Source organism: Phoenix dactylifera, chromosome 14 (genome assembly GCF_009389715.1).
Source record: "Phoenix dactylifera cultivar Barhee BC4 chromosome 14, palm_55x_up_171113_PBpolish2nd_filt_p, whole genome shotgun sequence".
In the NCBI taxonomy this organism is placed as follows: domain Eukaryota; kingdom Viridiplantae; phylum Streptophyta; class Magnoliopsida; order Arecales; family Arecaceae; genus Phoenix; species Phoenix dactylifera.
In genome coordinates this window covers 17959807-17972837 of record NC_052405.1, presented here as the reverse complement: position 1 = coordinate 17972837, position 13031 = coordinate 17959807, and the positions used below count along the sequence as shown (strand labels likewise).

At 38.4% G+C, this 13031-nt stretch overlaps 1 protein-coding gene across 1 annotated transcript in view; it reads left to right on the top strand.

Moving 5' to 3' along the window:
• The window catches only part of LOC103714356 (ATPase ARSA2), a 47234-nt gene that overhangs the window by 20724 nt on the left and 13479 nt on the right, over positions 1-13031 (top strand). The window contains exons 3-4 of the mRNA XM_039133854.1: positions 3032-3182; positions 5836-5946. Coding sequence (XP_038989782.1) covers positions 3032-3182; positions 5836-5946 — 262 coding nt within the window. The remainder of the gene's footprint in view (positions 1-3031; positions 3183-5835; positions 5947-13031) is intronic.

Here is a 13031-nt window from a genome sequence, read left to right as displayed (position 1 = left end):
TGAAACTCTTTTTTCTTTCCTTTTTTTTTTTGTCTCTAATGCCTCACGTCATTGTCTTGGTCAGATTTATGTCCAAGTTTATGGTTTGACCTTGCCAAATTACAATATGCTTCCTTTTCACATTTGTCTACCTATAGGCGCTTCAGTTATGTAATGATTAGTCTTCTAACTTCTAGAAAAGTTATCCTTATTTTTGAATCCAGCTTATTTCGTAGCTGTAAATCTTGTAGTCTTTTAGGTGGTTTGTTTTATGAAACCAATCTTATTGATGTTTCTTCCTTCTTAACATAGCTCAGGTTTAATTAAGATAAAGATTGCAAGTTACCAACCATGGTAGGTACATGTGAAAACAAATTATAACTTCATGTGCACCAACAATAAAAACTCTAAGCTTTGTTTATTTAATTTTCATGACAATCCCTTTATTTTTCATGACACTCTCCCTCAACAATATTGACTTAAACTCAGCATAAATGGTGTTGTTTAGGAATACATCTCCAATTTATGAAACCCCAAGTTCTTTCATCTCTTCTTTTATGCTAGAACAGTTTTGGTCAGAGTTGAGGTTAATTCAGGAAGAAACATGAGCATATGGAGAATCAAAATCATGTTTCATCTTGTAACTATTATATGGGGTTTTCGCGAAAGAAGATATCTCTAAGATGCAGTTGCAAATGTGAGCCACTTAGGGTATACTTGATAACCCACCATTGCAAAATCTTGCAATTGTCCTTGCCCCATATGTTGCATTAGATGGTGAAGGTTACGAATATGCACAGAAGTGCTATCTTACGTGCGCGCGCGTGCAGAGAGAGAGAGAGAGAGAGAGAGAGAGAGAGAGAGAGCAATCAACAGTCCAAACTAACCATGACAGTGTAAAAGCATATCCCAGCCTTTCCTACTTACAAACATATGATAGTGATGTTATGTTTTAGGGAGGTAGAATTGCTGCTCCACCAATGCTTAAGTTAGCTACTTTGACTGTTCAAGTTTGTCTTCAAAAAAATTGCTCCACCAATCGCTTAAAGTCACTAGCTTTACAAACATATGAATGTGATACTTAAAGTGGCAGTCTGGCAATGCGTCTTAAGTTGGAAATAATAAGGAATGCTGAGGATTCTTCATTACAGTTGCAAATTATGTTTGTGAAACTGGTTGAGTCGACTAACTTGGTTCAGTCATTGTCAAAGCTTCCTGAGTCAAAACTTCATGCAACTGAGCTAGCTTGTGAAATGATATATGACTTAGCTGAGTTTGACAGAGTCTATGACGACTTGAATGACTTGTTGAGCGCCATCTTTTAAAACAAAATTTTTTTTGGCTTGAATAAATCAAAATGAGATTAGAAGTGATTAAGCCAATCATGTATGCTTTCTACTAAGATTATATCCTTATAATTCATACATGGTTTATTTAAATCTTTGTTAACTGAAGAACTACATAGTTTACATTAATCATAACATTTATAAGTTGGTGAATAATCAACTGCCCCATTATCAAAATGCTTATGCTTATTTAAGTTGGGCTGTTAAAAAATACATAACAAGTCATATTCGGGATGCATTATGGTGCATTTCGTAGTGGGCTCTGGCTATAATTGACACCTCTTGTGTACAGCCCATGGTCTGCCATACCGGTCCGTACCGGCCCGGCCTGGGGCCGGTACTGGATCAACGTGAAATCCGGTACCGGTAATTTATTGTTGAAGAACCGGTACGGGACTGGTTCGGACCGGTACGGGACCGGTTCGGACCGGTACGGGACCGGTTTCGTACCGGTCCGGGACGCCACCGGTACACCGACCGGTACCGGTACGGCGGACCTTGGTACAGCCAATATTCTACTTTCCTATTTCTTATGATTTTTAATATAATTGAGACATAGACAAGGTGATCTGACTATGACCTGTTAAATTAGTCAAAGAATTTTCTTTGGTGATTAGAGGGAGAGGATAACAGTTTGACCTTGTCATTATTCGTTGAAACCACAAGTTCTAACAATTTAAGTAGTTGATTTTCCATGTAGGACTTAAGGAAGTATTATAACTTATCATGTATTATTGTGCCTTCTTAAATTTTTCTTTATATTTACATTTTATATTTATTTCAAAATACATTCTTGACACACTAAGTTGACTACCCTAAGTCACATAATTAGGAGCTGGCTAGTTAATCTGGATCACAAATTTTCCAACATTTTTGCAGATTGAGCGGCGAGACTGGTCAAATCTTTTTAGGCGACAAAATCTGGTGTTTATAAATGTTAAATATAAGGATGGGGGTCAATAAGCTAAACTTTGTTTACCCATCCCACATACTCCGTGTCATCACCACCCCAATGAATAATGAAAAGTTATTTTTTATGCTTCCATATGATTTATCGTGCATCAAGTCCAATGCTTGTAAAATTTTGAATGGAGAAATGGGTTTCACTAGTTTTTTCTCCTCATATTTTTCGAAGTTCAAAAAGAAAAACTGGTAAATTATCAGTCTTTATGCCCATGCTTTATGGGGAGGGTCTTATGTCAGGCTTAGAAACCTCTTTTTTCTAGCTTCTTTTTTCCTTCAAATAGATTATTTTTAATCTTAATATTATTAGTTTCTTTTCTAGTGGCATATGTTGTTGATTTTTATGTATATGTTGGTGTTCTCCTTTTGCACTCCCTACCTTTTTGTTAAATGGCCAACTGCAGCATTTTCATGAGATCTTTTTTCTCTGGCTTTCGTTCACTATATCTTTTGATATGGTAAAGTCTGGTATTCTCCTACTCCTCATCGTTGAAAACTAATTACTATCGATTATCATGACTGTAGGTGAATGCTTTGTCCCAAAAGAATTAAGAATATGTTATATAAGTTGTAAAACGAATGCTAAGGAAACATAAGTTCCTGTAATATGTGTGCTTATCATGTTGATCACATGTTTGTTCTCCAAAGCTTATGTTTGTCTTTGGCAGTCTTGCTGCATCATATTGCATCATTCCGTGCGCCAAGCAGAAAGCTACTACTAATACTACCATTTTATTCTGCAGATTAGTTCAAACAATGGATTATTCAGTTATAGTTTTTGATACCGCTCCAACTGGCCACACACTACGTTTATTGCAATTCCCATCAACTTTGGAGAAGGGGCTGGAAAAGTTCATGGCTTTGAAAAATAAATTTGGTGGCTTATTGAGCCAGGTACAAACAGATCATGTTACTCTGGTTCTAGGAACAGATCATGTTACTCTGGTTCTAGGATGCTTAACATTGTTCTGAACTGATTTATACTGTATTAAGAGCAGCTTGTATGATTAGGAAGGCTTATTCTTTGTTGTCAAATGGGTTAAAGATGAAAGCTATATGCTTCATTATCCATCTTGCTCTGTCTGCTGTAGCTAAGTTGCTTATGAATCAAAACATTTAATACTTGAATTTATGAATATGATGCATTACTGTTGCAAATAGTAGTACATGCTTTGGAATGTGCACCTGCAGAAACAAGTGGCTGTTTCTCCTTATTTCTGCTTTTTGAAATGCCATAATCACTTGTTGCATGAATAATGGTAAGAACTAAGAAATCAGATGATTCTTTTTACCATTAGCAGTTTAGCATCATGTTTCTTTAAATAATCTTGTGAATTTGAGATTTGGGATTGCAAATTATGATTGATGAGCACAAATGACTACCAGAGGATTTGGAATATAATTGATATTAAAGAAGATGATGATAGCCTGAACTCCAATAGGAATTCATGAATAATGAAGCAATATGCCCACATAACTTTCTCAAATACTGAGCCCTAGGATCTTTATTCGCTTAAATAAAAAAAGCTTGCAATGACAACTCATCCTTCTCACTGATCTTATTCACCCAATCTTGGTACAAGTGGAAGTTCTGACTATTAGATAAGCAACTCTCAAAAGTTCATTACTTTTAACAAATAGGCTTATATAGCTTGTAGTCCTGGTTAATCATAAAAGTTCTGACTATTAGATCCTTCACACACACACACACACAAACACACACACACACAGAGAGAGAGAGAGAGAGAGAGAGAGAGAGAGAGAGAGAGAGAGAGATTGTTGTTAGAGTAGATTGAGTTGGAGCAATGCTCTATATATAAAAACTGTCTTTAAGCCATTCACTTTCAAAATTCTAAATTCATCCTATGACCAGATTGCTACTTTTTTTAGAAAACTAAACCAAACCAAAATTGGACATCCAAGTGATATAATGCGCTAATCTCTAAGTACAAACACTCATCCAAGTGATATAATGCTCTAATCTCTAATTACAAACACTCAACTAACCATTTAAAAAAAAAGAAATCCTTGATTTAATGATCATTCACAACCAACTTCTAAGATTGAGTCACCAAGATTTCCCATCTTGTAGTTACTAGAAAAATATTTGGGAACCATTGTCCTGACTAATAAGGCCTTTGTTCTTTATGTTAACCAACCAAAAGTCTTTATAGTTTATCATATTAAAATTTTAAAATATCTTCTGATAATATCAAGGCACATAGGTTTCTCTCACTCGTTTGTTCCCTCTTATCACAAACTTTACCTTTTACTGTATACCTTAGGATATCATCATTATGCCCATTTGTTGTTACAATCAACCAGAACCATCATTATGTCCATTTGTTGTTACAATTAACCAGAACGGTGACCATGGATCGGGTTATTTTTGGATTCATCATTTTTTGTGCTGAGAAATTTGTAAGAAAACCATATTTTTATTTTAAAATTTAATTTTCTTGGTGATACATGTATTCTTCTATGAGCTTGATGAAAAACATGTGGATCTATGTTGCATGGAGCGAATTTAAGAAATAATCGAAACGTACCAGTTATCTTTTAAGATTTATCTGGAGAAACTAGTTTTGTTTTAAGATTTTGTCTGGAGAAACTGAAAGTATCCCAGAAATCTCATTTGCCCCTTCAAGTTGTAACCTAGGTATACACCTGATTTGGCTCTTTTGCTACTTCCCATTGTTAGATTTATAATACGAATTATGGCAAAGAGGGTAATTTTTGCATACCTTGCCTAGAAAATATATATTGTTCAAGATCATTCTACTGTGCTGTTAAATAAGAAGCACCAGAATTGTCATGTTTACTGTTATGTTTTAGTTTGCCGTGTACTCCAGTGTGGGCCGATATATGGCTGCTCTACACCGTATTGTTTGTATCATGACACCCTCCCAATCTTCTTCCCTTTTGGTGTTGCACCGACGAATCTTCAGCACATACCATACAATATGATACAAAGCTGCATTTAAGTTCATGAGTAGAATGTGTTTATTGTTATAATCTTCAACTGAATCTGATATATTTATATATTTAGATAATGTTTTAAAAGATTATAGGTGCTATACAAGCAGCCAGGGTGCCAGATAGCTCCTAGGTGCTAGGTGGGTACCCAGAGGTCAATGCAGCCCAGAATTGATAGGTTCAGAAAGCAGATAATATAATTAAAAAACTTGAAAGATAGTCATTCTATTAAATAAGATCCAGTAAATCAATGGGAAGTGCCAAACTTGATAGCATTGAATACTAACTTATAATTTGGTCACATCCCCTGCACTGAAACATGAAACATTAATTTCCACCTACGACCAAAATCTGACAAGGATTGATTTTATAAATTGGCCTGCTTTACATAAGTGGCTCAATATCAATGTCAGCAGTGTTATATCTATACTTGCATAAATGTCTAAGGTTGTACCAGCAGTACCAGCAATACCAGCAATGCAAATGTGATTTGAAATTATGCACTTGTATGCTGTTTCTTCAACTAATAGTATTTTCCATTAGATAAATTGATTAACACTTTGTTTGACAGGCTACACGTATTTTTGGTCTTGGTGATGAGTTCAGTGAGGATGCAATGCTAGGGAAACTTGAGGGCATGAAAGATGTGATTGAACAAGTGAACAGACAATTCAAAGATCCAGTAAGATCACAGACCTTCATCTTTTGTTTCCAATTAATGAACAAGTAAATACAACATTTTTTGTGAATCTAAAAATTGTTAAAGTGCAAGTCAGATAATCAAATATACAAAAAGGGGCCTTGTTTGGCAGCCTTGTAATTTATCTAAAAGGTGTGCTCTTAGATTTATGTTTGGCTAGTACGAGGAATGACTAAGGAAGCTCGGGAATCTCCACTGCTTGTGCTAAGAGCCTTAAACAACAATAAAATCGATACTGTGTATTCTTCTAACATGTTTTAGTTATGAGTTTAGCATAAATTTTACAAACTAAAACATACCTTCAGTGGGTTTCTAGTTTTATATGTTTACTTTTAAATATGGTAAAATATGTTAAATTGTTGATTTATGTAAACTGCATGAAAAATTATTGAATCATTGACTTTGCACTAAGTTTATTGCTGCGAGCTGTATGCGAATACTATGTGATGGTGAGAGAGGCTTAAACTGAAGGTTTGAAATACATTCAAGGTGTTAGTAAGGCCGATAAAAATGTTAAGAATTGTTTGCCACCACAGAGTCTCTCTCGCACCGCCTAAGTGAATGTGCATGCCAGAGAACTTGTTAGCACAAGTCGGATGGCAGGGGTATGATGTGGGGAGTGTACCACCGGTATCAAATTAGTTGGAAAGATAGTGATTAAAGGAAGAATAGAGTAGCATGGGTCCAGGTGCCTTGACCTTCAATGACTTTTGCCACCGTCACACTACCGTTCGAACAAGATAGATCTGGATAGGAATAGGGGTGCAAGTGTGCAACATTAGGCTACAGAGTACAAATTCTAAGCTACAACTGTTCCTAGGGTAGAAATTACTGATAGATTAAGAACTAAGATAAGGTAGAATGTATTGATTTGGATTGTTGAAAGGTCCCTACAAAGTATAATTTCCACTTATTTATATTAACAAATAATAACTACGCATTCTGACAGCTGCTATCACGTCTAGCCTCTACTTTTGATGGTTTTGAAAATTGTTAGTTATCCTCCACTATGCCCATTTATTGGCACAGTTGCTCTGCACCAACTGTCAGGCCGATAATCATATCTTTTCAACCTTGGTCTATTCAAACATTTTACATTGGTTGTTTTTATTTACTCCAACACACAATACGATCTTCTACACTTTGGGAAGCTGATTCAATTATGCAGACCTACACCTACCAACCATCCGACTTCATACATCTTGTATTATGATTGGTCTATCGGACTGCCAACATCATAGTCGGATTCTACCTCTTCAGTTTATACCTCACTTAGTATTTGCTCTCAACAGCCAGTTGCATTGTTGTGATTACCTTGTGAACAATGCCCCTCATATCTTATTGGCCGATAATCGAGAGGCTAACCTCTCCTTATTTGCAGAACAAATCCTTGCAATTGTAGTCTCGATTTGCTAACCAAGTACTACACTTTTATCGAAGCATCACTTCCACTTTCGATAACTTGGTCGCATCTTTGCGATCCCGCTAGACTCTGCTTTTGCCTCGTGTCTTCCTTCATGGAATACTCTTGCATACTGGAACGTCCTACGCATTACTCAAAGGATATCCCATATCCGTCGGGATCCGGCGTTATCTTTCGCATTAATGGGATTTCAATTGATCGTTTGATAAGGCATACCTTTTATCTATAATAGATCCTACATCTTTTTCCTCATCTTTCTTCCCACTCCTGACTACTCATGCCTCCCCTCAATCTCCTTTGACTTATGATGGTAAGACTAAGTATTGACTAGAGCAGCCCATTAGTTTTGATTTACCGATTTTTGACTGATTTGCCGAGTTAGAGTACTATCACAAATCAGGGTATTATCACAAAAAGATGGTATTGCCGGATTGGACTACCATCACCAGAGGCTTGTTGTTTGGTTCAGGGCTTCCAAATTGATAAGTCAATATCTTTTCAATTGGCCTTCGACTAGTCCTATATCCTCACCTTTTTTGGGTTGCTTTAGATGGACCATCCCCTATTTTCACTTCTATCGACTGAGTCCACACCTAAGCCCTATGCCCGCTGCACTTGATCTACCTCCTCTATTATCGATAACGATGTATGGTGAGTAAACCACTAGATCATCCTGAAGCTTTGGCGAGACAACAACGAAGAACCAACTAGCTTAGGTAAGGAGTGAAGTGAGCACCTTAGAGTATTAGTTCGATCGTTTTTATATTCATGCTTGTGTAACTATATTAGCCAAAAGTAATAAAATAGCAGCACCTTTTAACTTTATATTTTCTTTCGTGCCTCTCTTAATTAAAGCTTCCCATTAATGGCTCGGGCAGCAGTATTCTTCATTGTTTAGCCTAACTCTTGGTAGATCAGGTCGATGATCTTCAACACTGGCTGACCAAAATTTCAGACATTGGCCAACCCATAATAGTCGGATCAAATCTTTCAAAGTAGAGCAGGTCAATGTTTGTTGAGAAGTACAACTTCGTGGAAAGAACAAGAATAGTCTGCAAATTGACATCCAAAGTTCTCCAAGAAGAGTGGAAGAGGATAAAAAAGTTGTGAAGGGCCTGAAAAATAGCATCCATCATAGTAGGGCATCATTATTTGTATCGGGCACTTAGCCAAAATTTTTGTAGAATTTTTTCTTACTAGATAATATAATATATTTGTTTATTCTACTTTCAGACCGAATTTATCACTTCTTCGATGCTCCAATGCTTCTTTTGTATAGCACCGAGATCCAAGCTATCCATAATCCATATGAGAATTTTTAATTATACATACCATCGGGTATTAGGCCGAATCAACTCTTGCATTGTCATGTTACCCCTAGCATACGCATTAGGAATACACGCCACATAGAAAAACTCAAAAGTACCTTTGAGTAGGTGACCCCAAGCCCTCGTGACACTTACGATAGGTGCTACAAAGCCGCTATAATTTTGTCCTTCACCTCTGGGAAAAAGATCACGAATTATTGTCGGCATGGATTTACTGACTTCACCAGCATCCTCTGCAGCTCACCACGATCGACAATTTCCAATTTTGGCAAGGTATTGACTAAAATATTCTTTGACAGTTTGATCTGAACATAACCTTGCTGGCGTGATTTATGCGCTTCTTGGATCAATGGATTCCGAGGGCTGCATTGAATAGTCTTCGGCCATTTTTCTCATGATGAGCTGAAGTACTCCAACTTGGGTTCTTCATAAACCACAATACTTTTCTGTAAAACCGATTCATCGTCCACGAGGATAGGATCAGTGTCCTCTTCCATTAGATATGCTGGAATATACCATGGCTAACATATTAGCTTTCAACCACAGAAATAAGTTTTCAACCTGTTCCACTATTGAAACTGAAGATGCTGCATATCGTTCCATGAGTGGCCTTAGCATAGTGGCCATTTTCTCTACAGTTGCTTTATCTTCTTCTGCAATGGCATAACAACTATGCAGAATCTCGTTGGACGTGCCACTAAACTTGTTTGTTGCTACAAAGTCTCTCGCATCACCTAAGCAAATGGGCGTACCAAAGAACTTGTTGGCACAAGTTAGATAGCAAGGGTATGATGTGTGCGTGGGTAGGCCATTGATATTAGATCAACTCGAAAGATCGTGATCAAAAGGAGGACAAAGAGTAGCGTGGATCATATACCCAAAGAAAAGAGTAGCGTGGCTCTAAATATTTTGACTTTCAAGAACTTTCGCCACCATCACATCGCCGTTCGAAGTAGATGGATTTGCATAGAGATAGGAATAGGGGTGTAGCACTAGGCTAGGATAGAAACTACCAGTAGATTAAGAACTAAGAGAAAATAAAATGCATTGATTTGGATTGTTCAAGGGTCCCTACAAAGTGTAATTTCTACTTATTTATGCTAGCAAATAATAACTACTTACGTTGACGGTTGCCACGACGTTTGGCCTCCACTCCTAACAGTTTTGATAGCTAATGCCAGTTATCCTTCACTATGCCTATTCATTGGCACAATTGCTTTGCATATCAATCCGATAATCATATCTTTTCGACTTTGGCCTATTCAAACATCTTACATTGGCCGTCTTTCTTTACTCCAACCTACAATATGGTCTTCTGTATTTCGGAAATATCTTGGAGGCCGATTCAATCATCTTGGCCTACTCTTGTCAGCCATCCGACCTTATACGCCTTGTATTATGATTGATCTGTTGTCCTCATGGTCGACAGAACTGTCTTGAACTGCTCGATTTGGGACGTACGGAGCCGTATCGGCGGTAGACCAGAATGATTTCGGCAACCAAAATGAGAAACCAACGACGGAGGGAGAGGAAAAGGGAAGAGAGGAAAGAGAAGAGTGGGAGAGGGAGGGAGAGGGAGAGAAAGGAAGAGAGAGGGAGGTGGAGGCTGGCTGGCGGAGGGTCGGAGAGCTGCGCGGAGGGGCGGAGAAGGGGCCCCGCCTCCGGTTTTTCTGTTTGTTCGAAATAGGGGTCTCGGAGGGGCCTTTTTATTATCACGATTTTTAAGTGAAGTCGGCAAACTCTTTGCCCACTTCACTTAATTTAATAAAAAATGGCAAAGGGTTTGCTGACTTCACTTAAAAATTATGAAAATAAAAAGCGGCCCTATCTAGGACCTTTGTTTCGAGCAAAACAGGAGAATCGGAGGCGGAGCTCCTCTTCCGCTCCTTCGCGCGGCTCTCTGGCCCTCTGCCAGCCTCTGCCACTCTCCTTTCTCCCTCTCTCCCTTCTCTCTTTCTTTTTCTCTCTCTCGTTCTCCATCTTTTCCGCCCTCTCCACTATGTCGGTACGGGCCCGGTATGAAATGGCACGGGCCGTACCGACCCGTGCCGCCAGATAATCGGTTTGGGCTCCGGTTTCGGTACAACAGTTCTTGGTTATCTTGCTTATTAGCATCATAGTCGCATACTGCTGCTTCGGCCTATACCTTCTCACTTGGTGAAATTTATCGCAGTCGAACTCTTTTCCAGTTTGACAAGAGTCACATGACCTTCATCTGTTCTGATTCCATCAAACCCGATCCACATGGTGCTTGCTCTTAGCCGCTAGCTGGATTGCTGAGATGGGGTGTAAATATGAATCTCTATATAGAAAAATAAGGGAACATTGGGAGGGAAATTTATATGGAATGGGAGATTTCAGATTTGATAGAATTCTCAAAATTTGGAATCAAAATCCTTCTTCAAGGTGATTTCTAGTTTCTGGTTTTTCGAGATCACACAAGCCAAAAATTCCATCATTAGCAAACTACTTTGCTTATGCTATTCTCTTTCCACCATATACCATTCATGGCAGGACAGCTTTGTTGGGCATCCAAGTAGACCCTACAAGTTTAGGAATGCAATGTCCTTATGCACATAAAATACTTGTTCCTGCTGCATTATAGCTGGCTAGCAATAGACATGTTCACGGGTCGGACGACCCGCCCAACTCGCTCAAGCCCGAAGCATTTGAGATGTGCTTGGGTCTGAATTTTAAGCCCAACAGACCAACTCAAGCCTGAAATCTGAGCGTGCCTGTTAAACGGGACAGACTCGGGTTTAGGTCAGCCTGACCTAAGCCCGGATAAACATGTATCATATATGGGCTCCTAGGCCTAGGTCTTGCTCTTTGAGGAGCTCCTTCGTGATCCCATCCCTAATCTCCAATTCGCCTCCCTCTATCTCAAAGAGATCCTTCTTGTTCTCCAACGCTTCAAGGCCTTGCTTGGCGATTGCTCCACCTAGAGCCAAATGCAGCTCCTCCAGGCCAAGACCGTTGCCAATGAGTTCCAAGCTCACCCTCAAACTCTTCGTTCTACTGGACATTCTCCCTCTAGCTGAGTTGGATGTGGGGGAAGGATGTGAGGGATCTGGTCTGCCGCCAGTGCTAGTGCTTGGCTGTCACAAGGTATCCAGGAAAGGTAGCACTCCGTGACAAGATTCTTGATATCATTCGCAAGGTCGAGCATGAGATTCTTCCCGACCAGTCAAACTGGAGGCAGTGTTTGAAATGGATGGCTTGGCGAGATCGAGTCATTGGAGCGAGAGCTTGGCGACCGCATCATCGAGAAATGGATGGCGACAATGATTGCCCTTGTCAACCTCATCTTCTACACTAAGTGCATTCTGTGTAATATGTTATCCAAAAAAACTATTTAAGTCATATCTAACATTGTATGCCATATAAGTTGTTCTTATTAAGATTGCTCCCTTGCTATTGCTTTAGATAGCACCAATATCCTCCTTAAACTGTCTTCTCTTTGAATAGATCCTTCATACACTCTAGATAGCTAATCATGATTTTCTAAATTAGAATTCTATAGTTCTCGTACAAATATTTTAGATGGATTCACTGTGCTTACCCCCAACTTTGTTTGCTTTCCCAAGAATGCTTTATTAATTGCAAAGGTGATTGCAGCATCTAGCATAATTTTAGTCCTTAAGTGACTATTGGGGATAACTTTTTAATCTTGAATCTGTTGTTGCAATATGTGCCTCTTAAACCACTAAGTCTACCAATTATCAGCTGTATTATGACAGTATGCCCTTATTTAATTTTTGTGATGCACCACTCTACAGTTTCAAAGGGATTATTACCGAATTCATCATTGCTCCACCTTGTCGATCATGGATACCACTCTTGTTATGTGAATCTCTAAAGACTCTAACAAATGCCTGTTGTCATCTCTAGATGCCCTTAATCATAAATTGAGTATCGCATGCCCTATGCCAGTTACAGTATAGCATAGTATGATTTGGCATCTTATTGTGTCAACATGTGCCGTGGCTTATCTCCAAATTGAGGGATTTGTATCGTTTAGTGTTGGTTCATGTCAGTCTATGCCAACTAGCATGAACCCGCATAAACAAGAGCATGCAATACAAGGAAATTAACATCCTTGTATTGTGCTGTCATCCATCAAATTTCAAACACATCGATGCTTGAAAGATTTAAGTGTTTTTTTGAGCCAAGATCAACCTAATGCCCAGGCAATGGCAAGCACCAAAATTTTAAGGCAGCCAAAAATTAAAAATAAAGGAAAACTAATAAAATATAACAAGAAACCTAAAAAATGTTATAATCAAATAAGAGAAACATAGTGTATGAAATAAGAT